Source organism: Podarcis melisellensis (assembly GCF_964234715.1).
Source record: "Podarcis melisellensis genome assembly, chromosome: 11".
In the NCBI taxonomy this organism is placed as follows: Eukaryota; Metazoa; Chordata; class Lepidosauria; order Squamata; family Lacertidae; genus Podarcis; species Podarcis melisellensis.
The window spans coordinates 3,946,587-3,969,109 of NC_138543.1; the positions used below are offsets into that span (position 1 = coordinate 3,946,587).

Sequence of the window (22,523 nt, forward strand, 5' to 3'; positions counted from 1 at the left end):
TTCTAAATTATTGTTGCAGCGCCCCCTGCAGCCCACATTCAGGTCAGTGTCCAGTGTGGGTGAACTGGTCATGCTACCCTAAATCCGCCTCTGCAGTATTATATGTACCAATCCAACCCCACATGTGCTACATTTATATGCTAAATACACATGTGGCACACGTCAAAATTGGCACAGATACCCTCTAGGTGTGTGGGATATTTAACCAAGAGGGCCATGCTAATTTTATTTTTTAGAACAGTGGGAGCTCAAACAAACAGCAGGGAAATGTCTACACCTGCTTCCATTGCGAGGAAAGTCAGAAAATAAGTGTAGGAAACCCCAGGACACAATGAGTGGCAGGGCTTTAGTCTGGAAATTCAACCAGAAGACTTGCCTCATGCTTAATCCATGATATGGTCAACATTTGAGACTGAAGTTTTATTATTTCAGCACTGGCAGGTTAAATGGAGATCAAGGAAGCCATTCCTTATCTGAACCAGAGAATGGCTGAATTCATACTTAAGAGTAGATGACATAGGAGTCACTTTGCCATAGCTCCTCCACTTATGATAAATTGGATGCAGGAAGGAATTTTAGTGAGTGGGACTGAGGTGCATTGGGGGGGCGCGATCTCATAAGCCCTATTTCCAATTTAGCTAGCATGCCTCTTCTGATATGATTCTCCTCATTCCTCCTTTCCTCTACTATCCAAGTGGAATAGGAAAAAGTCACGAGAAGCAGCCTCCATGTCAATATATGGGATTCAGTACCAGGGTCAAAGGCTGGAAGATGGCATTCACTGGCTTTGTGTATGAGCTGTCATGTATGAATAGTCCTTCAAACATTCAGTTAGGACAAATTCCATCACCAGTAGTGAAGCAGGAGAAAAAGAGTTATTATTATGGGTCTTGGTCTGTCATCTCTGGGTGATTCTAACTGAAAACAGCATAGACATATTACAAACCTTGGAGAATAGCAGGAAGGAGGCATACAGATCTATGTGCTCTAATTCTATTTTTTTCTTTTTCATTTTGCTTTCTGTGCACAAACCAAACATCTTTCACAGACAAGCATTAAATGTCAAAGGAACACACATTTCTGATGCATTTAGGTCACTTTTAAACCTCCAGCTTATCTCTCAAATAAGATTGTTATTTATCACAACACAGTTGCAGGCATCAACTTCAAAGACATGATGACCACATTGTTCATGCCTCATCACTCACAGGAAAAGGTTTTCCATGACATAGTTGTAATCAGTTCGACTGCTGTCTGGCAGAAAACATGCAGCAAACACAATGATGGCATTTAGACCATCCCCATAGTATCCTGTGGAAGAAACAAAAATGCATTTGTTTCCCATAAAGTATGTTTAACTGCACAATCTCGAGAAAGCAACCTGGCCGGCCTCACAGGTGCTGAATATCTGTGTACATGCATACACTCTCTATTTTCTGGGAGCAGAAAGTGCATGAGAGCAGGTCTTATGTACCCGAAAGGTCACAGCTCTTTTATTTGCATAGGGCAAGAAAAGTCACAAAAGATGCTTCCAGACCTCTTCTTCTTTCCTGATTTGTTTGAAGGGAAATTAAACAACATAGGTTATTTAATGAACTTTCATTCTGATTTGCTAATGGGAAGGTTAGATGGCATTGTGTCAAAGCAAGTGTTGTTCCACAACGCATCGCTTTCCTTATTGCAAAAAGTCTGATCTTTCTGGGTAAGCAGATTTGTTATGCAAAATCTCCCAATCAACTGTAATTGTACAACACAAATTTGCTGGTATGTGATTGAATCCCATCTGAAAATAATGACAGTCTGAAAGCATCCAAAATATGTTTAAGGAATACAATTCTAGAGAGTTGCAATTGAACTTTTGTCTTAGATGTTCCTAAAGTTATGAAATGTTTTAAATGTTTTCTCTAATTTATTTTTAATTGGATTGTCTTGCTGCTTTATTGTTGCTGCCACCCTGGGCACCATTGGGAGGAAGGGTTGTATAGAAATTTAATAAATGAATAAAATAAAAATAAAGCTCCATCTTCTTCAAAAGTGTCTGCATAATAAGGCCACAATCAGCCTGCTCTGGGACTGAACCCAGCTTTTCCCCCATCAGGGCTTACCTAGTGTCCATATTGAACAGTTGTGAGCAGCCTGCCTTGAAAATTTCCACACTGACCCATTGTGGGAGATTAGTGTAGGAGTGCTATGGATATTTCAAATGGCAGACAGATCACAGGCATCTGCAACAAATTACAGTGGTGCTGAAGAATGCCTTTGCATTCCACTACCTCCCCACTCCAAAACAAAACAAAAACAACCCCAGATTGGGCAGTGCTTTTTTTTCTGGGGGTACTCAAGGGTATGGAAGACCTTTTTTCTTTTTTAAAGCACTGCAAAGTGGGGGACTTGGCCACACTGCTACCACCAATTAAAAAAACCTCTCCTCTTACCACAAGTCGATAATTCTTTCATAGCAATAAGCCTTCTCAGAAGGGGATGGAATAATGCAACCTTTCTACAACTTTATAAAACTCACCAGTCCAGAAAATAGTATTAAGGAGCAAATATTCTAAATTCATTATCCATTGAGGCATAATGAATTTCATAAAAAGAAAGTACAAATAAATATCATATTAAAATAGACAATAATGTGAATGAACGGATTATACTAAAAAATATCAATTTTATTCATTTAAAAGCCAACAACTTCTGGTTCTTGTAAAGTATAAGAGGTTTCCTGCTAACAGAAATGAGAAAATCTTTATGGTCTCACAAAGCAACTGCTGTCATATAGTGCTGTCATGGGTCCTTACTTCTAATTGGCTCTGAGGCTGCCATACTTTGGCAGATGTGCCACTACAATTACACAAGCCCACTTTCAATAGTTTTACTTTGTAATCCCATGCAAAGCCAAAAGTTTATGTGCAGCATTACATTTTTAGTCACACAGAACAGGAAGCAATTCAAAATCTCTAATGGATTTTTTAAATTTATTTCATGCAGTCCGTTATGGTCATTAAAGGTAAAGGTAAAGGGACCCCTGACCATTAGGTCCAGTCGTGGACGACTCTGGGGTTGCAGCGCTCATTTTGCTTTACTGGCTGAGGGAGCTGGCATACAGCTTCTGGGTCATGTGGCCAGCATGACTAATTCGCTTCTGGCGAACCATAGCAGTGCACGGAAACGCCATTTACCTTCCCACTGGAGTGGTACCTATTTATCTACTTGCACTTTGACATGCTTTTGAACTGCTAGGTGGGCAGGAGCAGGGACCGAACAACGGGAGCTCACCCCGTCGTGGGGATTCAAACCGCTGATTAGTAAGCCCTAGGCTCTGTGGTTTAGACCACAGTGCCACCTGTGTCATTAGTTGGGTGCTAAAATCAGAGTTGTCGGGTTCTCAGGCATGCCTTGAAGACCTTCCCAATAATAAACAGGCATGTGGAACTCGTTATGGCTACTCAGTCATGCTCTGCACATGGCCGATAATACTGTTATTAGCTCAACTTGTTCCAGGACTGAAGTCTAGCTAAGACTGGAAAGTGTCTCCAGGGCTGAGGCTTGATGAACACTGACTCTCCTGCCTTAGTCCTTCTGTCTGTTCTCCTCACTGTCTCCTGTAAAGCATAACAGATTCATGCTTGAAAGGGGGGGGGGTCACAGGAGCCAATTCCATTCTACTTCCTTCGCTCTTTGAAAAGCGTACATCAGCCTCTCCGTGTTGTGACCTAGTGAGGACAGGATGACTGTCATCCTCAATCTACTTACAACATGAAGTCAGAGAAACTGCTCTGGAATGAGTTGATTCACTTAGGACACAAGGCAATACAACTAAAAATCTAAAAGGTAGCCATGTTCTTTGAGTAAAGGTCACAACTTTCACTGGCAGGCAGAAATAACTTGAACACCAACACAAGTGAGTCAATTGTTCCTGCAATATTTAAGTCTATAAATGCACTATGAACTAGTTTTTTCCTTCCTTAAACCTTTCCTTTGTAACTATGTAAGCTAGTCCTGGAAAATGAAGTGTTTTAATCATAGAATAAAATAAATTAATGGTAAACAGATTGCTGCTACAGTTTCAGAATAGATCTCTCAATCGACAAGGATTTCACTGGGCATGTAGAACCAGGCCTGTTTCTTTCCTTAATGAAAACTTAATCTAAATTTGGATCTTATGAGATAAGAATATTAATAAAAGGAGTATTGTTTTCTATTTGGGGTGGGTGGATGGCTTTTTTGTTCCACGCTACTAGAACAATCCTACCTCCATGAGAAATGACCCTTTTATAAGGCTCAATGGCTTTCATATCGATCCTCTGCTCCTGTTCTCCAATGACAACTGTTCTCCATAACCGGTTGTCTTCTCGCTCTTCCTCAGCAGTATATTCTGGGATTGCTTCAGATTCCTCTTGGGAAGCTTCCTTAATGGCCGGCCGCTCTTCTGAGGAGTGCAGAGGCAGGTGAAAGAGAGAATAAAGTCGCAGGTTATTACTGACATCTGGAGAAACATCATCAAATCTGTTTTCACTTATGAGACCACGGCATCCTGCCATGAACTTAATTTTTTTTTAAAAAAAGAGTTGAGAATAGTGTAATTAAGATCAGAATGGCCCTGTAATTTTAAAAGACTAATGATCAAACCTACACTCCTGTTTTAGTATGACTTAATACAGGGGTGATGGGTTTAGCTTGCAAATGAGTTTGAACCATACAGATACTGCTGTTTGTGAATATCCAAGAAGAAATATCAGCTGCATTGAAAATGCCTGTGTTATGTTGGACTGTATAAGACTGTTTATTACACAATATTACAATGTCTGGAGATAAATTTGAGGTTGTCAACTTCCTACTTGTGTGCTCCTTTATACAGATGGCGTTTCAGAAAATAGAACGGCCTCCTTCTGGACCAGTTGTTTTAGATTGACTTTTGTTCCTTCCCTTCCAGTTATTACCTTGCTTATAATAACAACATGGAACTGTTTCTTGCACAATTACTGAGAAAACTAATCCCAGATGAGAGGGCCAAATACATAATATTTATCTACGGTTTGGATTAGCGGTGCATTACTGCATGAAATAACTAAGTTGGACATCAATTATTTTGAGCCTAAAATAAAGTGTTTGGACCATGGTTGTGTATGCCATATGTTAGTAGATCCAATCTTTGACAGTAGCCGCTGGCTCTTTCACTTGTAGGGGGGGGGGGACATATGGCACATTACAGAGCTATCCTTATTCAGCCTGGACATCTGGCTATCTGGTCGTACTTACTGGGCTGTTCCCAGAAAATGAGCCACAAAATAGGTTGGGCCTACATATGGTAGAGGCTGCAGTTGAAGAGCATTCAAAATTCATGGAGTGCTCCCAATATACAGTTCAGGGAATAGCCAATGTTTATAGCAGTCTTTAGCTTCTAAATATTCAATCCTAAATTCAACTCAAACTACACATTGCAGCTAAATCATGTAGTGCGGCTGTTGCTGGATGATAGCACTCATGTTGCAGGTGGGGATGTATGCTGAAAAAGAGGTAAGAATGAGACTCACAAATAATGCGTTACTCAAGTTTTTATGAGGATTCAAACACAGCATCACTGCAGCTGCATGCTAAAGTGATACTGTTCAGTCAGATCTGTATCACATGATTGTGCTGCACATGCAAATGGGCTTAAGTAGAATTTTTATCACCTCACACACAGGTACCATCAAAGGGTTGTATCACCTTTGCTAGTGTAGAGTGGAACTACATGTTATGCCTCCAAAGGCTGGCCAACATCTCCTCTGCAAAGTTGGGTGAGGCTGCTTGTATAAGGGCAGTCAACAGAATTTTAGCAACTACAGATTTTCAGCCCACCTATGTGTCATAGGTTGAATCTGGCAGATTTGTTTTTCCTACCCAACAATTAAAAGTAGAGATGCTTTATCTTCCTGTACCCAAATCTTCATTCTGTGTGAGATGCCTTCGTTCCAAGCCTAAAGACTAGTTCCTGAGGCACAGCCAGCCATACAGTAACAAATGAAGGGCCTCCCAGCTTGACCTTCACTGCTGGGTAATTCCAGAGTTGCCACCTTCTGACCCAGAGATGAGAATCTATCAGTTTGAGAACTATCCCTAGGAAGTACAGTGGACCTGAGCAAGCAGTAGACAGCAACATCAAGCTGCTGCCTCCGAGTGGCAACCAGGGGAATGTGCACGAAGTGGAGGCTGCTGTTGAGTTTGATAGTTGAGAAGGCAGGATGCAAACAAAGCAAAATAGATGCCGTTAAGACACTGCTGTCAGGCACACACCAATGACATCATGACTGCATCTTCCTATTTGCCTCAGCAACTGCTCAGTGCATCCTCTTCCTGCTGTGCTTCAGCTCAATCTGTGCCTTCCTATACACAGAGAGTTCCATATAAGTAGTTCTTTTTAAAATGGGCCTGGACAAGGGCTGGAAGGTGACAACATTTGCTTAAAGATGCTGATTAAGTATGTGTGGGTGAGGGAGAATGACAATGGGCGATATTTTTAGCTCTGCTGTCCCACTAAACATGCTTCTAAAAAGCACATAAACATTAGTGACATAAGCTTCCTTTAAATATAAGTCTAATATAGGCATTTGTCCCTTTTAAGGCTACCTTAGAAATAAGTCTAATCAAAATGCTTTGGGAACCTTTTCGGTCAGCATTTTTGCAGTAAATAGACAAACTAATTAAAAATCTGGACTGCTTTGCATCAATTTTTTCTCACAGCTGCTTTTTCACACACCTGGCTTGTGGGCCTCTCTGAGGCATCTGTTTGCTCTCTGTCAATAGGCAGGATGATGAGATTGGTGGACCTTTGGTCTGACTCAGCAGGGACTTTCAATGTTCTTATTAACTAGGCCCAGCAATTCTTCCATCCACATACTTAGCGAGTTAGGTTGTGTCTTCAGAATCATTTTAAGAGGGAGGTTTCTTATCTGCTCTTATATTTCCCAGGCAGAGTAAGAACAGCCGCCTCAGGCAGCAGATTCCGGGTGCCATGAAAGTGGAGCAAACTGCTATTTATTTACTATTACCGCATTTTTACTGCCAGAGAAAGGGAGAAGCGCTTGTGGGATCTTCTGGCTCAGGTTCCGAAATAGTAACCTCCTTTGGACACTATGCCCCATATCTGGCTTCACAGTTCAGCTTCTCCTTGCATTACATTCATTCTTTCTGAACAGCTTTGTAATATTTCTGTTTCAAAAAAGGAGCACTTTGTAGTCCAAAAATATTAGCTGATATCTCATCCCGAATAGCTTTTTAAACTCTAGGAAGCAAAAAACCATTTTGTTTGCTAGCTACATCAAATCCAACTGTCTGTATTATAGGCAAGTAAGAGATGGTGAACAGTTTACTGCACTGATAAATCTGCCAGACGACATTGTACCCATCTGGAGAAATACAGAAGACACAAAATGTGGGCTGCAATCCAATAAAACACTTAGCTGATGCTTGGCTTCAAACATTTCAGCACTGATTGTTTGCAGGAATAATGTAAAATGAGGGAGAGCCCAATTGCTAGAAGTGGAGGTGGGAATGAAGAGCTATATATTAGCAATGGCACAGAGAATGAGATAAAATCACTCCTTTGTCTCTACCTGGATTCCTATGGCACAGCAGACAAAAGCAGAGTAAAATCAACCTCTGAGGAGACCTATTGGTATTGTACTATAAACACAACTTTTGTATCTGGCTTATGTCAATGTTCTTGGGTTGAATCCAAAGTTAGTCATACTCAGAGTAGACCCAATGGGTAGGATGCAACTAAGTTGTTGCATGCCATGAACAAGGTCTGCTCAAGCAATGGGACTGTCCCTGCCTCTCCTCCCTCCTTGTACCCCCTAAGTCTGCTCTGGAGTTTGGGGTGGGAGTGAGGGGAAGGGAGAAATCCCACTGTGCAAGCAGACCTAGTTTCATGCACACATACTCCACGTAGCAGTATGTTGAATTCCACCCCTAGAAAGCAAAGGATATGAGTAACTTGGATTAATTTTAATGGGTTTACTCTGAATAGAATTTAGTCAGCTATGGTCCCATTATTGTTATTGAAGTTAAGGGTGGTCATGTGAATCTTTGTCTGGTTCAGTATGTGGAGCAGTTCAGTTCGTTACAGATACCAGTTGCAAGACCACTCGCTTGCATGAGTTCCATGCAGTAATGGGATGCATTGATGTGTAAAATAATTGGAATGGCTTCAATATTGGTCTCTACAAACAAGGCGAAAACTACAAAGTGAGAAGCATTTTGTGCCTAAACCTATGCTCGCAATGCAAAGCTCATAAACAGCCTATGTGCAGAAAAGTGGGGTTCCACAAGAATGAGAAATGATGGAAAACCATGTATGCCCCCTTGAGCAACTTGGAGAAACAGGTGGGATATAAATGTGATAAATAAAAATTCAATAAGAACTGGTAGTTTCATTTAGCTGCAGTGGGCCTCAAGACAGAAGCAGAGCATAGTTTGATGGGAGCTAATGACTGGTGCCTTTCCTGGTGAAAGTCTGCCCTGAGTTTCTCCAGTGACAAATCACTGAGTCTATTAACTATAAGTTGCTTAAACCACTTGATCTGTGAAAATGCCTTTGAGTCGTATAAACACAATTGTTCTTAGTACTGATATGCAATTAGCTGATAGCTGCAGAAAAGATGAAACATTTCTGCTGTTCCAATAAATTACTGCAAAACATCAAACAGTTAATGCCTAAAGCTGATTTTGACAAATCATAGTAACTAGCACTGCCGACAGTAAAGCAATCTTAGTCCATTAAATTGTGTGAGTTTCAGACATTTAATCCCTGGCTGGGGAATCTGTATCCACCCCTCCCCCAAGTGTTGATAGGTTACAATACCCATCAACCATGGCTATTAGCTGAGGTTGATGAGAGTTGGAGTCCAACAACATCTGGAAGGCTTTGCTGCTGCTGATTTAATCAATTAACAGTGCAATCCTATACATGTCTACTCAGAAGTAAAGTCCACTGTTTTCATTGAGGCTTACTCCCATTTAAATGTGTGTAGGATAACAGACTACATTTGCTCATGAGTAAAAGCAATATATCAAAAGCAAATAAATCTTACTTTCTTTATGGCATGTGTGCTATAACTAGATCATCTTAGAAGATACATTTCTTTCTATGTGATAAGCTAGGAATGCCCCTTCTAAAGACAGTAGTTGCCACCTGCCATTTTTAAAGTGCTAAAATTAAAAAGAATATTTTTAGCTAAGAAGTCTGCTGCCCACTTAACTGGAGGCTCATTTTTAGTCTTTCAAAATCAATTAATGTAACTGAATGACTGATGGAACACTGCAATCTTAATATCTGACTTGAAATCATTACTGTAGTGAAAGCAGTGCATTCTGCTACAGCTTTATACATGATACTCAGAATCTGTCTTCGTTTCTGAACACACAGCTGAGTTGACAGCTGAAGCCCTAGAGTGAGAATCACTTTCCCACTGCTAAGCCTTCCTAAAAATAATATAGAAAATGCACATTTCATCACTCTGCATGCTACTTTACCTTCCCAGTTTAATTCATTTCCATGCCCAGCATATTCAAAAGAATCTGCTTCGTCTGGTGTGTCCAGGTCATCTACATTGATGTCAATTTCATCCGGAGTGTCTAGGTTATCATCAGAAAGGACAGATCCTTCACTTTGGTCCAAAGAGAGATTGATATTCGGAGCTGTGAGTTTTATCCTTCTGGAGCTGGAACCATTGATATCTAGAGAATTGGGAGGTTCTGAATAAGTGTGAAGATAAAATAATCTCTGTTTTAGATAAAAACTATTATGTTGAATAACATTTAAATAATTCTGCCTCAGCCAACCATATGGAACTATAATATTTCCATCCAAATTTTGGGGGGAAAATGACCATATAATAAAAATGTACGTAAAGAAATTACATTCACACATCCAAGGATTTAAATTTATATCAAATGACGAGAGGGGGGGGGGAATAGAGGAGATGGTATTACAGCAAAGACGGTGTGTTGTGATTAGCATAGATAAATAGCTAGATGGGCCTTTCAGGACTGATCTAGTACGTCTCTGTCATTTTCTGGAGCCCTGCAAGTCTTATCTGGAATCCTGGGCTAACTGCTGTCTAGACCTACCCTACACATCTGTGCTGTGTGGAGTAAATGGGTTGAGGAATGGGCCCTAGTATGTCAAAGTCTTCTTTCCTAGCCACCACATTTTAGGCAGCAATTTGAACTGCATTGTTTTGACTGCTATATGTTAATCTGAGGGCAACTGTAGACAAATAAGCTGTAGACAAATTTAGCAAGAAAGTGCAGAGTAGCTAATTATCACATGAGCTCATGCCTGATGACACCAAAGCACAGGAGAGTGTGCTGCAAATTATAATCTTTTGTCAAGAGAACCATTGAATTAGCTAAATAAAGCAAAGCTCACACATTTTTCTTCTAACACAGGAATGATCTCGTGGCAGCACAGAAATATGCTTCTCACTGAATTAACAAAATGTTTGGAAAAGGAGGAGGATCAAAAAAATAATTAAAAGGTTGTCTTACCAGGTCTCATCTCTGTAGCGCTGGAGTCTAGCATAGTCTCATTAGAAGGGATATCCATTCCAACATTCTCCGATATCAATCTGAAGCACACACAGAAAAATAAAGAAGGAAATATCTTAGGGTTTTGTATTAGAGCCATCATAGTGCATTAGGTGAAGATCTACCCATTCTGCTTTCATTGGACAAAACAGAGAAATGTTAGGGATATGTAGCTTTCACTGAGTTTTAATCTGTGTTAGAGAATTAACGCTATGGGGGTATTTATTTATTTATTTATTTATGGTTAAATGTATATCCCACCCTTCCTCCCAAAGGAGTACAGGGAAGCAGACACACCAGTGATTAAAAATACAATTACAAATAAAATAAGAACATATTTCAAACATTTTAAAATGATTAAAACAGTTTGAAACAACTAAACCTGTTAAAACATTTAAAAACAATTAAACATGTCAAATAATCACATACTCTCAGGGCTAATAATTTCAAGGCTGCAAATAACAGTATCTTTGAGCCATCAAATGCCTGGGTAAACTGGGTTGTTTTAAAATTTGTCCTAAAGGTAATAAGAATGATCAAGTTTGGAGTTTCAATTAGAATTATGCTGCCTCTCAGAATTAACATTTCAGTGTGAAAACTGGTTTGTCTCAAATGGGTCCTTTCATGATTCTTCAGACAATGAGAAAGCAAAGAATCCAGAAGTGCAGAATGTACACTTCACTTTGTACGACTGAGCAAGAAAACAAGTGGGAATCCCAGACTCCTGGCCAGAGCAGAGAAAGAGACTTCTCTTCCCTTCACCCCAGCTCTTTCTTTCTCAACTAGGTAACACATGGCTTGGAGAAAGGAGGATATCTATTTCATCCTCAGATGTGCTAGTAATAAGGAAACCACTGACAAACCATACCAATAAAGATGAGATCTGGATAATTATGCACTAATAATAGCAAAAGGAAAATAAATAATGGTGTGATCATTATTGTGTTTTGACTGCATGACAGAATAAGAAGTAAATAAGAGAATTAATTATGCACTTTTTGGAAAGACATAGTCAAAAGTCCCATTTCCCATCCAGCTTATGGTTTGGAAACATAAACATTGCTCTTAAAACAAAACAAGAGATGAAGTTTAGAACAATTTGATATTTCCTTGTAAGTTACTTTCTCATGATATTACCATGTACAGGAGGCAACCATTTTGCACATCCAATTGATGTGCGACTGCCAACACATGTCTCATTTTCAGCCTCAGAATGGGGAAAGGTGGAATGGAGGGGTGGAATGGGCTGACCCATGACTGCTGGTGCACACAAGGACCCCGGAATGCAACCCCTGCACAAACGGGGAGTTGCCAGTATTTCAGATCCTGCAGAAATGTGTGACTATTAATATTTTTTAAAGTGCTTGTAACAAAATGTTTTACAAGGTAGAAGGGCCAAAGCCTTTTGAAGGAGATGAATCCCTGTTCTTCTAAGTATGTGATCAATCCTATAACCCCTTAGATAGGAATAAGTTTCACTGAACTCAATTGGACTTGATTTTGAGTAAATGTTTTTAGATGACACTGCAAGTATCCAGAGCTCTGGACTGATAAATTAGGCTTACAGACTTACTGAAACAAAAACCAGAGTATTTTTCAAATATAAATTGTAGCCATTTTTCATCAAATAAAGTACTGGGTTGTTTTTGTTTGTGTGTTTTTCACAGAACCATCTAGCAGCTTTAACTTTTACATTTTACATGCTCCTCTGGATTCTTTTAAGGAGATTTTCATTTTATTACCCATGTTGTCTTGTTATTCAAAGCTTTCTTATGGTTTTGATTTCCCTTCTAACTATAGAAGATGATTGATAACGTGAGCACAAAATAATGTGCCCTAAGAAGAAGATTATGACACCAGGGCTTGTAATGTAAATCATCCTGAAGTTAGGGCAATTGCAATCAATGGTCATGAAAAACCAAAGTCCATTTATTTCATTGTAGAACTATGAAATACAACCCTAGAATTGTAAAGAAGTGTAAATTGTAAAGAAGTGTAAAGATGACTGAAGATGACTGTACTTGAAGTTTATATAATTATGATCTCCCCAAAAGAGTAAACAGAAAGAAATTACAGCAAAACTCAAAGTGATCTTAAAATAAAGGTTCCTACATCAAGTATTATGGTATTAGGGAGCCTTAACAGAGCTCTTTCTGTTCACTGCCTAATTGGGGGGGGGGGGCGACTAACAGCATATGCATATATTTTAACCAACATAAGTGAGTAATGCCAGAGGCAATGTTTAACAGAGACCATGTTGTTACTGCTTCTGAAGTATGCCTGACTCTATTTTTTCAAGCTTCCAGGATCCTTTTGGACAAGACTCATGATGATTTTGACCTACCTATCGTGCCTTAAACTTGACTATCTATGTACCATAGATTTCATCATAACTTCTAAAAGCAAAACTAGCTGCTTGATAATGTTGCTCAAGTGCCAAGTGCCAAAATAGTTGTTCCTCTTCCCTGGAATCCCTTTCCTACTGAGATTACCAAAAGTTGGTTTCTAGTAGTTGAGTTAATGCCATACCAATGGCTACAGCGCTTTGAACTATTAGATGGGCTATACTTCAAAATAGCTGAAAACTATTCTAGGACTGCATTTGTAGCTTGTTGCCCCGAAATGGAAACCAGCAGCTGCATACCCTCCAAGTGTCCCGATTTTCCAGGGACAGTCCTGGAATTATGAAAGCCATACTGGCTGCTGATTTGATCCTGTAATGTTCCTATTTCCACTGCCAGTGCCGAGCTCAGGGAGGATGTTGGGGCCCTTGTCCCAAGTGATGGTGGGTTGTCTCAGGGCGGTGGAGGGGTGTGTGCTGGGTCCCATTGGTGTAGCGGTGGAGGCGGAACTTGCCCTGATAGAAAATGCTCTGCGAGGAGAAGGGGCAAAATGGGCAGTGGAGGAGGGTCAGTTGGGGGAAGAGTGAGAAATGTCCCTATTTTCATCTTTGTTAAAGGGTATGCAGTTGGTTTTATTACCTGAAAAGAATGGGACAATGACAGGGATCAGGCAGCATTTAGGTGTTTGCATACAAGAGATCTTTCACCTGTCACACACCGGTTAATTGTGTTGAGTTTCCACTCGGCCACATTGTCAGCTCTCATCTATTCTGTCCATGGGTGCTGAGATACAACCACACTTCGACTCTCTAAATCGTCCTGAGAAATACTCTGGCAGCCTTGAAGGTAAGAATAATATTCTACAAATCCTAAAGAGAGTGACATACAACTACAAACTCTAACACTGTGTCTGGTGTAAGATCTCGCATAGATTTCTTACAGTGCAACACTATACATATCTGTTCAGAAGTAAGTCCCACTGTGTTCAATTGGGAATTGCTGCCTTGATTTTGTTGTTGTTGTGATTGTTGTCTTTCTAGGCACATTTACTTGGGAGTAATCTTAATGGAACACAGTGCAGCTTATTTCTGAGAAAGCATGCATAGGGTTGTTCTGTCATTCTCTTTGGTAGGGCCACATTTATCCCTGTACCCAGAAAGCTCTAATGGAATGACTTTAGGAAGAAACTAGACAATTTCCCCCCATTAAAAAACCACCCATGCAAAATCTTCTGCTCTTCTAATTGTATCATAGGTTTACTGTTACCAACATTTAGTAGAAGTATTTCCGTATGTTGCATATTGAATCATTTACAGTATTAACAAAGAGGTGGGTCATCTTGGTAGTATACTTTGCTATAAAGAACTAATAAGAAACCCCATTAATGTATGAGCGTGAGACACACCTGGGAATAAGCCCAAGTTATCTCAATGGGATTTACTTTTGAGTAGGCATTCATAGGATCACAGTGGTAGCTGATCACCTTATCACAGACTTTCAGAAATACTTTTGCAGAGTCAATCAGGAATATGCTATATAGACAAGCCCAAACAGCTGCAACAGCAATGACAAGATGTGGAAATAGAGCAACTAAAGAAAAAAGAACATCTCTGACAGCAATAGGCCACGAACAAGAAACAGAAATAGGAAAATATTCATTTACAATTAGAAGCCATGCATGTTAATATTTATCAGCCCAAGCTGCTATAATGTGCATGGAAGATTTCGAAAGCTTCCCCGGCTCCTGCTTAAGACAGTTTATGAACAATCTTTCTTCTTGAACCAAGGAACTTTTATATATTTCAGCTTAAAAGGTACATGTGGCAGAAACATTATATATATGTCCAAAATCTTCTAGAGACAGCATGATTTGCACTGAGTTAGTTGAGAAAGGAATGTTCCCAGCCGACCACTGAAGCAGAACATGGGTCAGGGTTACCTGCTTTGCAACCTGACACAAAAATACCCAGGGAACCACTTCACAGACAATTTCTGTGAGCAATTTTGTAGAGAAAACAAAATCAGTTCCTGGCACTGGGAAAGATTCCTGCCTGAAACTCTGGAGCCACGACCACTCAGTGAGCCAGATCTGCCAGTGGTCTCTATAGGCAGTTCCCTGTGTTTCCCTGTGACTCCATTTACTTCAATAAGCAATTGAAAGTTAAAAAACAAACAAATATTTGCGACTGAAATGTACTCCTATGGAAACGTAGTTCCCACTCCAGAGTCTGGGCAATGCTGGGTAGAAAGCAACTAAGTCATCTTCCTCCCACACACAATTCTTAGTTCAAAATGTTGGGTGCTGCTATGTTTTCCTGAACATGTGGGCAGGGCAGTTGTGTTGCTCAAGGACATAACCAGCATTGTGGGAAGGTTCCTCCACTGCTATGCAGACGACACATACAACTTTTTTAAAAAAGAAAAAAATTATACCAACTCGTCTGAGGAAGAAGCCATTACTTTTACTTACAGTTGTAAGTAAAAAGTAGAGACAGGTGACTTGAGAAAGCTGATTAATTGTACATCCTCCAAGGAGTTAAATTTCTCTAGATACATTCTGCAGCATTTAATAAGCTCACCTTGGCCTTCTTGCAGCTTAATTAGCAAAGCATAATTAAGATAACCGATGTAGAGAAGGCCTTGTCTTCTGTTTGTTGGTATTTAATTTGCAGTACAGCAATCTGTTTGTACATCCACAGTGAGATGCCTAGATAGCCCTTCTTTCTCTGCAGCAACATGTTTTAATTATCCATAATATGTGCAGTACAAAATGGTGTATAAATATTGACAAATAATTTTCACAACCACAGCTGTAGGAGAGGATTGCATGATTAATCATTGTGGTTATTTCTGTTTTACTGATGATCTAGAAGCATCTATTAGAGGTCATAAAGGAAGTTTCTGCCATGATGATGTCAGAATTCAGTGCTTCTACTAATCAGAAATACCACTTGGCAATTTATAGCTGATGGCTGACTATCAGTATATTTAGTATTTCAGGAAAACATTTCACTGCAATTTCAAGCGGGGGTGTGTGTGTGTGTGTGTGTTTCTTATAACACATGGGACACTGCCCCACCAACCTCAGTCGGTTCCCAGATCCCAGTGAAAGGGGCCCCGACTGTGAGCTTCCTCCTCCTTCGTCTCTGCTTTGCCCTTGTAGAACTAATCAGGGAAGAGGACGGGGACAAACAAAGGATTGGTTGGCTCCACCAGCCTCTGGGTTCTGCTCCAACTACTCTTGGTCTCCCTGCCTTCTTCCACTCTACCATTCCCAAAGGGCACCAGCCATCGCTGACACTGTGGCCAAAACATTTTGTATTCGGGGCACTTTTGCTTCCAGTACTGTATAAAGGAATGAATAGAATGATAGCAAAAAGCATCTCAGATGAACATGCAGCTGCCAACCACCTGGCAAGACTGAGCCTGAAGCAGCAAATGACAATCCTGAACATTTTCTCTTTTATTCTGTACCACGTCAGGGCTAAAATAGTCTCAAATTAAGAAGTGAGCATTTCCATCTCAGCCCCACGCCAGTTAAGATTTGACTCTTGTAGCAAATATAATCATTACTGTCGACTGAAATGTTTTACTTCTATTACTCCAAGTTTGAAGTATTTTACTATCCTTGTCATCTTAATTTACCCAATACTGTAATACAGTAGATTTGCAATAGGTTTACCCAGTGCTTTTTTTCTTTAAAAATGTTTAGGGGTACTCTCATTTTGACTCAAGAAAAATCATCATTCTATAGTACAAATCAGGAAAAATAAATACAGTAAATGGACAAAAGTACAAAGATTCAGAAAATGTTTAGGGGTATGCGTACCCCTGCACACTCCCAGAAAAAAACACTGGGTCTACCATTCACAGGTATATATAGATGAGGAGCTAAGCTAAGGGTGTGTTCACATTACAGCCCTTAAGCACAGCGAATTGGTGTTAAGCTGGTTTTAGAAACAATACATCAAATAGTAGTATGTTATAACAAAGTACAGGAAAACATCATGTGGACACGTACTGTATTTTAAAAGCCAGCACTGGAAACGCAGTGAGTGCACGGTAAATGGAAGTGTGAACACAGTCAGAGTGGAAAGACTGTGATGTTCCCAGTGAATATGGTGCATTCTGAAAAAGTGCTATAATGCCTACTCAAAAGAAATCGTAATAAATTTAGTTTGTTTACTCCCAGGTAAGTAGGGTTAGGATTTCAGCCTAGTTAGTCACACTTACAGTTTAGGCTAGAAATAGCAGAGTAGGCTGTTATCTATACAGTATCAACAGAATTCAGCACTTTTTGATACTCATGCCACCCTAGGATTGAGTTCTATCACACTGACAGCATGGGAAAAAAGAAGCTTGATTTTGCAGCATATTGATATCTGTGATGTGACATGTTAGCAATCATGTATTGCAGATGCCTCCTTGCTCTTTTTATATCTTTAAGTGTGAGATAAAAATTATGATCTTTCCCCCAACTTATTTTTCTATACATTGCTAGCCCACCTCAGCAGTAACATGCAATTTTCTACTAATCTCTATCCTCCTACCTCTTTTCACTTTTCCTTTTGTTCCCTTATAGTCGCAATATTTCTCACTGCTGTTGGATTTTTGTTAAGGTGTTGTGGATTCCTTGTACAACATTACCTTGTGTTTTGTACTGGAGCTGCCACTTCCATGCCTCTAGAGCTCATGTTGGTTTGGGAAAATCCATACAAATAATAAATGAATCATGGGGCCTGGACCAATTATGTGGTTCTTTCCCCTACTTGTATCATTCATCCTTTGAGGTTGGGTGACATTGACATGGGAAGGAACCATGCCTAACTGATATGGTTCTTCCTTACAGGTACCAGCAGAGTAGTATGAGATACAACCAGGTGGCAGCTGCTCCAATAACATATCGCTGTAGATTTGTGGGGGGGGGGGGTTCCCCCTAAACCCTAGGAATGAATAAATGCTAGGATTTGGATTAATTGGGATATAGATTAAAACATAAACTGCAGAACTGTGGCAGACAGAGAATTCCTGGGCTGGTTTATGCAAACCAACCTGGCCCAGCTATGGCTATCAAGAGAACAATAGAGGGCCATTAACAATACAAGGGAACTTCCCTCTTGCCCCCAGGTGTGAACAGAGACTGGGGAATTGGAATGTTGCCAGGGTAACTGCTGGGGTGGTGGTGAGATCCATCTTGGAGAGGGAGGCAGTAGGATCCCTGTGCTACTGCTTCTTGAACTGACCATGCCATAAAGTCTGGACTCTGTCCATGCAGGCCGAAGGTGTAAATAGGTGAATAAGCCATATTTCTTAAAGCACAACAGTCTCCACCGTGTCTTCTATTCTCCAAAGGGACATGAACCCTGTGCCTGAGACCCCATGGACCATTGCTATCGCTTGGCAGAGAGAGGGGCAGGCACCTGACTTTTGTAACACTGGTGTCAGAAGTGGGATCTGTTTCGTGGAGAGAAGGCCTAGGAGTGACGTGCGCCTGAAGTAAAAAATGGTGGGAGGAGAACCAACAACCCTAGAGCTGGAGAGAAAACTAGCAGAGACAGAAAAGGCAGTGGCACTTTGGCAGCAGTCCATGCTCCTGTGCAGGCAGCTGGTGCTGGAGGACAAGCGATGGTGCAGTGAATTCAATCATCTGCGAAAGGAGTGTGTGTGGCACAGTCAAGGAAAGCAAGATGCAACTCCAGATGAGGTGAGGAAAGCAACAACATTCCTCGAGCAACTCACCTTGGTGGACCAACAGAGGAGTATGCATGTGAACAAGCAGTTCAATGAAATAGACCAACTGATAGACCATTGCAACGGGATTCTCTTTGGGGAGAAAAGTGTAATGCTGTGAAAGGGGAGCGCCCTGCTGGGAGATGAGAAGCTACAGGGGTCTAGAAGTGACCTGGATCTCCAGCTGCCAGGCACCCAAGAAGAAGGGGTTGCCAGAGATGTCAAAATCGTGGATGGGCAGTTGAAGGGCTCGTACTGTGGGGAGTTGCAGTCTGTAGGTGAATGCAACAGAGAAAAGGATAAGTTGGCTGGAGTGGGAGAGCAGTCAGCTCCAGCTGAGCTGGAAGTTGTGCCTGAGGAAATGGGAGAGGAACCCACACCTGCAAGGAAGGCAGTGGATGCCGGTTTACCCATGGAAGAGGTGGCAGCTTGCTGTGTGCTCAGGGAGAAGCAGGTGGCTGCTGGATCGGTGCCTTTGGGGGTCTTCCATTCTCCAAAGGGACACAGACCCTGTGTGTGTGCCTGGGACCCAGGGCTCTTGCAGGCACCCAACATTTGTGACAATATGAATTGCCCGTAGTATCTCCTCTCTGCTGTGTCCTTTTTGTCCAATGCTGATGCTTCAGAGGAAGGAAATAACATCTGAAACCACAGGGGACAGAACCCAATTCCTTTAGGCTCACTTAGGCACAAAACCTGTTGCTCAGTAAAATCTGTCTTTATAAGAACCTATCATTAAAAGCTAATCTTGCCCAGTAATATCAACCCTGACTGAGAGCAGCTTGCCAGCGTCCCAGGCAGAGGTCCCAGTCACATGAGCTAGGTTTATTTAGCTGGAACAAAGAATGTGCACTGACACTGAGCAATGCTCATTCTCTCATAAATGATATTCTTTCTTTGAGGGTTTAAAATAAAGTGAGGGTACAAAAGGAAGAAAAAAACCACACAAATAAATTGAAACTATGCTAGTTAAGAATTGGTGCAACACTTTCCTTTGATATGGTGAAACAGTGGCTATGAAAATAAACTTTTAAGTTGGTTCTAAGCCAACAATTTGGCAAGAAAGGGCATGTAAAGCTACTATACACAAGCAAAATTTTTAACAGAGGTGAGCCACAGAGGACCTGAGATGCAGTGAGCTATTAGTAAGGTTATAACAGATAAGTTCATTACTGTCAAAAGAATGTTAGTATGACTAGATGAAATGGGTAGTACCAAATAGTGACTGTGTATAATACACTATGCAATTAAAATACTCCCCCAAAGAACTGTTGTTTACCCCTCAGAGAGCTACCACTCCCAGCAACGTCAATCAACGATAGCTCCCAGGTTACTTTGGGAAAGCCATGTACTTCAAACACATGACATGTATGCAGCCGTAGAGCATGGCAGCAGTACCTGAGACACAACCAATCAGCTGCCGAGAAACTGACAGGAATTCAATCACTGTCAAACTGGCAAATGGCAAAGTTATTCAGGGTCTGCTGAAATACATAAGCAAAAACATTTGGAGCGAGCCTCATATCTAATGTTAAATCATGCCTCATATGCAGTGTAAAGAATCTCAGTGGCAGTTTAAGAACATAGTTACTAAAACTGGATTTTTACATGGTGAGGGCTCTGACTTGTAAGAACGCCCTGGTTGGAGAATCTCCTGAACTCTAAAAAGAGAAAACTTATACCTTAAGTGGTTTGTATTCCTAGCCCCAGCTTCTCAGTACTGGAAGAGTTTAGGCAGATTGTTAGATGGCCCAACAAACAAAACCAAACTTCTTTGTTCTGCAGACCAAGAAATTTCTGTGGCTGATGCTGCAACTCAAGAGCTGCCTCTCAAGAGCTACTCTGTATATCTGATGGATGGCATATCAACACTATGCAGAGGGATCAAATTAGTTCACAGAACCCAGCTAAAATGTATAGCTTTGGAAAGGTCTTTTGAGATTTATATTTTCTCCCTGTTTATGCTTGTTTACATATCCCTTTCCTTCCTCTCTGGTCTCTGCTGTATCTTGCTGTCTCATTCTTTGAAAAGCACCATGTACATAATCATCACCTAAAGCACTTAATATTGCATGTTAAGTTTTTTCACATTCTAGGGTTGGGCAGGGGTAGGTTATAGTTCATTTCCTTGTTCTAATTCATGTGAATGCATGCAAATTTTAAATTGCCTAGTAAATCATTGTTGACTGAGGGAGGAAAGGTGAAGTGAATGCCTGATGCAATCAACAAAATTATTGTCAGGGAAGTTAAAATGCTTATTCATTTTCTACAAATCCATTTGTAATACCTATGCAAGTGAGGAAACAATTGTTTGGATGGGTAAGGTGTACAGTGATTTACTGCTGGAGGTTCCACATACCTTCCCACAGTAGGGCTTGAGTCACACATAAGAGCCCTGCTGGTTGAGGCTGAAGGACCATCTAGTCCAGCATTCTGTTCTCACAACATCCAACCAGATGCCTCTGGGAAGCCTGCAAGTGTGACCTGTGCACCACAGCACTCTCCCCACCTGGGATTCCCAGCACCTGGTATCCCTAGCTCAGTACAGAAGTAACTGCAGCATTATTTTGGTGTTAAATTGCTGCCAAGACGTCTAGCAATACTTAACTGCTTTCCCCCCTAAGATGGTCAAAAAAGACACTGTGAAGGAAAATACAAAAACGTCAGTTCTGAAAGCATTGGAGAGAGTGTGTTTTTCAAAGGTAGCATCTTCCATCATTCATATTCTTCAATATTTCCAAAATAAATGCTATGGAATAACAGAACAGCCAGCCACTATTTTTCTTCTTAGAGTGAAACCAGCATTGAAATAAAGTATGAAGATTTTACCAGCATTGAAATTTAACCAGCATTGAAATAAAGTATGAAGATGGCAGAACTTTTGTTAACCTGTGAATAAACTGCCATTGTTTGAAAGGGAAACATGAATGCAACCTATCATCTATCACAGGGTGGCCTCAGTCCTATTCATTATCCGCCCCCACCCCTGTCATGACAATGACAATTGCATGGTCTCCAAAACATTTTATTTCAACAAATCGTTCACAGCTAGCTACGTATGTATCACCCTGCTTAAAAAATAAAATAATAAAAAGGGTATATTTAAACAGGGACCTGATCCTGTTATGGTGGCATTACTAAGATGTGGAGGAGTTAATACTAAGCATTATCATATCCATATTTACTACTATGTTTTACTTTGTTCAGGAAAGTGTGAATACGATTGCAGTATTAATCATATGAACAATATTTTATTAATACTGTATGTCTGCAATAATATTTATGAATTTCAGCCAGGACTCCATGCTGAATTGCCTATACTGGCTTATACTGTCCACAGTATTGTTCTGTTTTCACTTAGATTTTAGGAACCTTATTGAATGCTAATGTTTGTACTTTTATTATTTTCTATGAAGACAGCATAGATACTTTTATTATACTGAGCAGCATAATTCTTTTATAAATAAAAGCTGAAGAAAATAGAGGGTAGGGTGCCCTGGGCTATATTGATTTAATAGGCTGTTGATCCAAGCCGTTAAGTGTTGGTTGTATGTGGAAATCCAAAAATTAGGTTGAGAATATGCATGGGAAAGCCCTAAAACGGGAAAGTAGGTGTGTTAATATTGGCCGGTGGGAGGAGGGGAAGGAAGTGAGTTGAGCCCATTGCAAAAGGAATTGATGTCAGAATCTGGCGCACTAACTGCCCTAACCAGTGAAATTGTCTTAGCAACAGCATTTTCAGTGGCTATAAGTGGGTCAAGTTGGGATTTACCAAAGCCAAAAATGCAAAGGCTGCAGAAGTCTGAATGCGAGAGGAGAGCTTTGAAGAGAGGGAGCTCAGTGAATTGAAGGGGAGGGCAGCATCTTTTGTAGGAATCA

General features: G+C 40.6%; 1 protein-coding gene across 9 annotated transcripts in view; it reads right to left on the reverse strand.

Annotated features, from left to right (window-relative positions):
* The window catches only part of PRUNE2 (prune homolog 2 with BCH domain), a 140,780-nt gene that overhangs the window by 11,384 nt on the left and 106,873 nt on the right, over positions 1–22,523 (reverse strand). For 8 of the 9 annotated variants that reach the window (XR_014172943.1, XR_014172944.1, XM_081930341.1 and 5 more), the window contains exons 10-13: positions 10,534–10,613; positions 9,517–9,738; positions 4,253–4,429; positions 1,209–1,311 (exon numbers count right to left, since the gene is read on the reverse strand). Coding sequence is in view for 7 of the 9 variants with exons in the window: in XM_081930341.1 (XP_081786467.1) it covers positions 1,209–1,311; positions 4,253–4,429; positions 9,517–9,738; positions 10,534–10,613 (582 nt within the window). In the remaining 2 variants the exon portion in view is untranslated. The remainder of the gene's footprint in view (positions 1–1,208; positions 1,312–4,252; positions 4,430–9,516; positions 9,739–10,533; positions 10,614–22,523) is intronic. The other variant, XM_081930336.1, reaches the window with a different exon arrangement.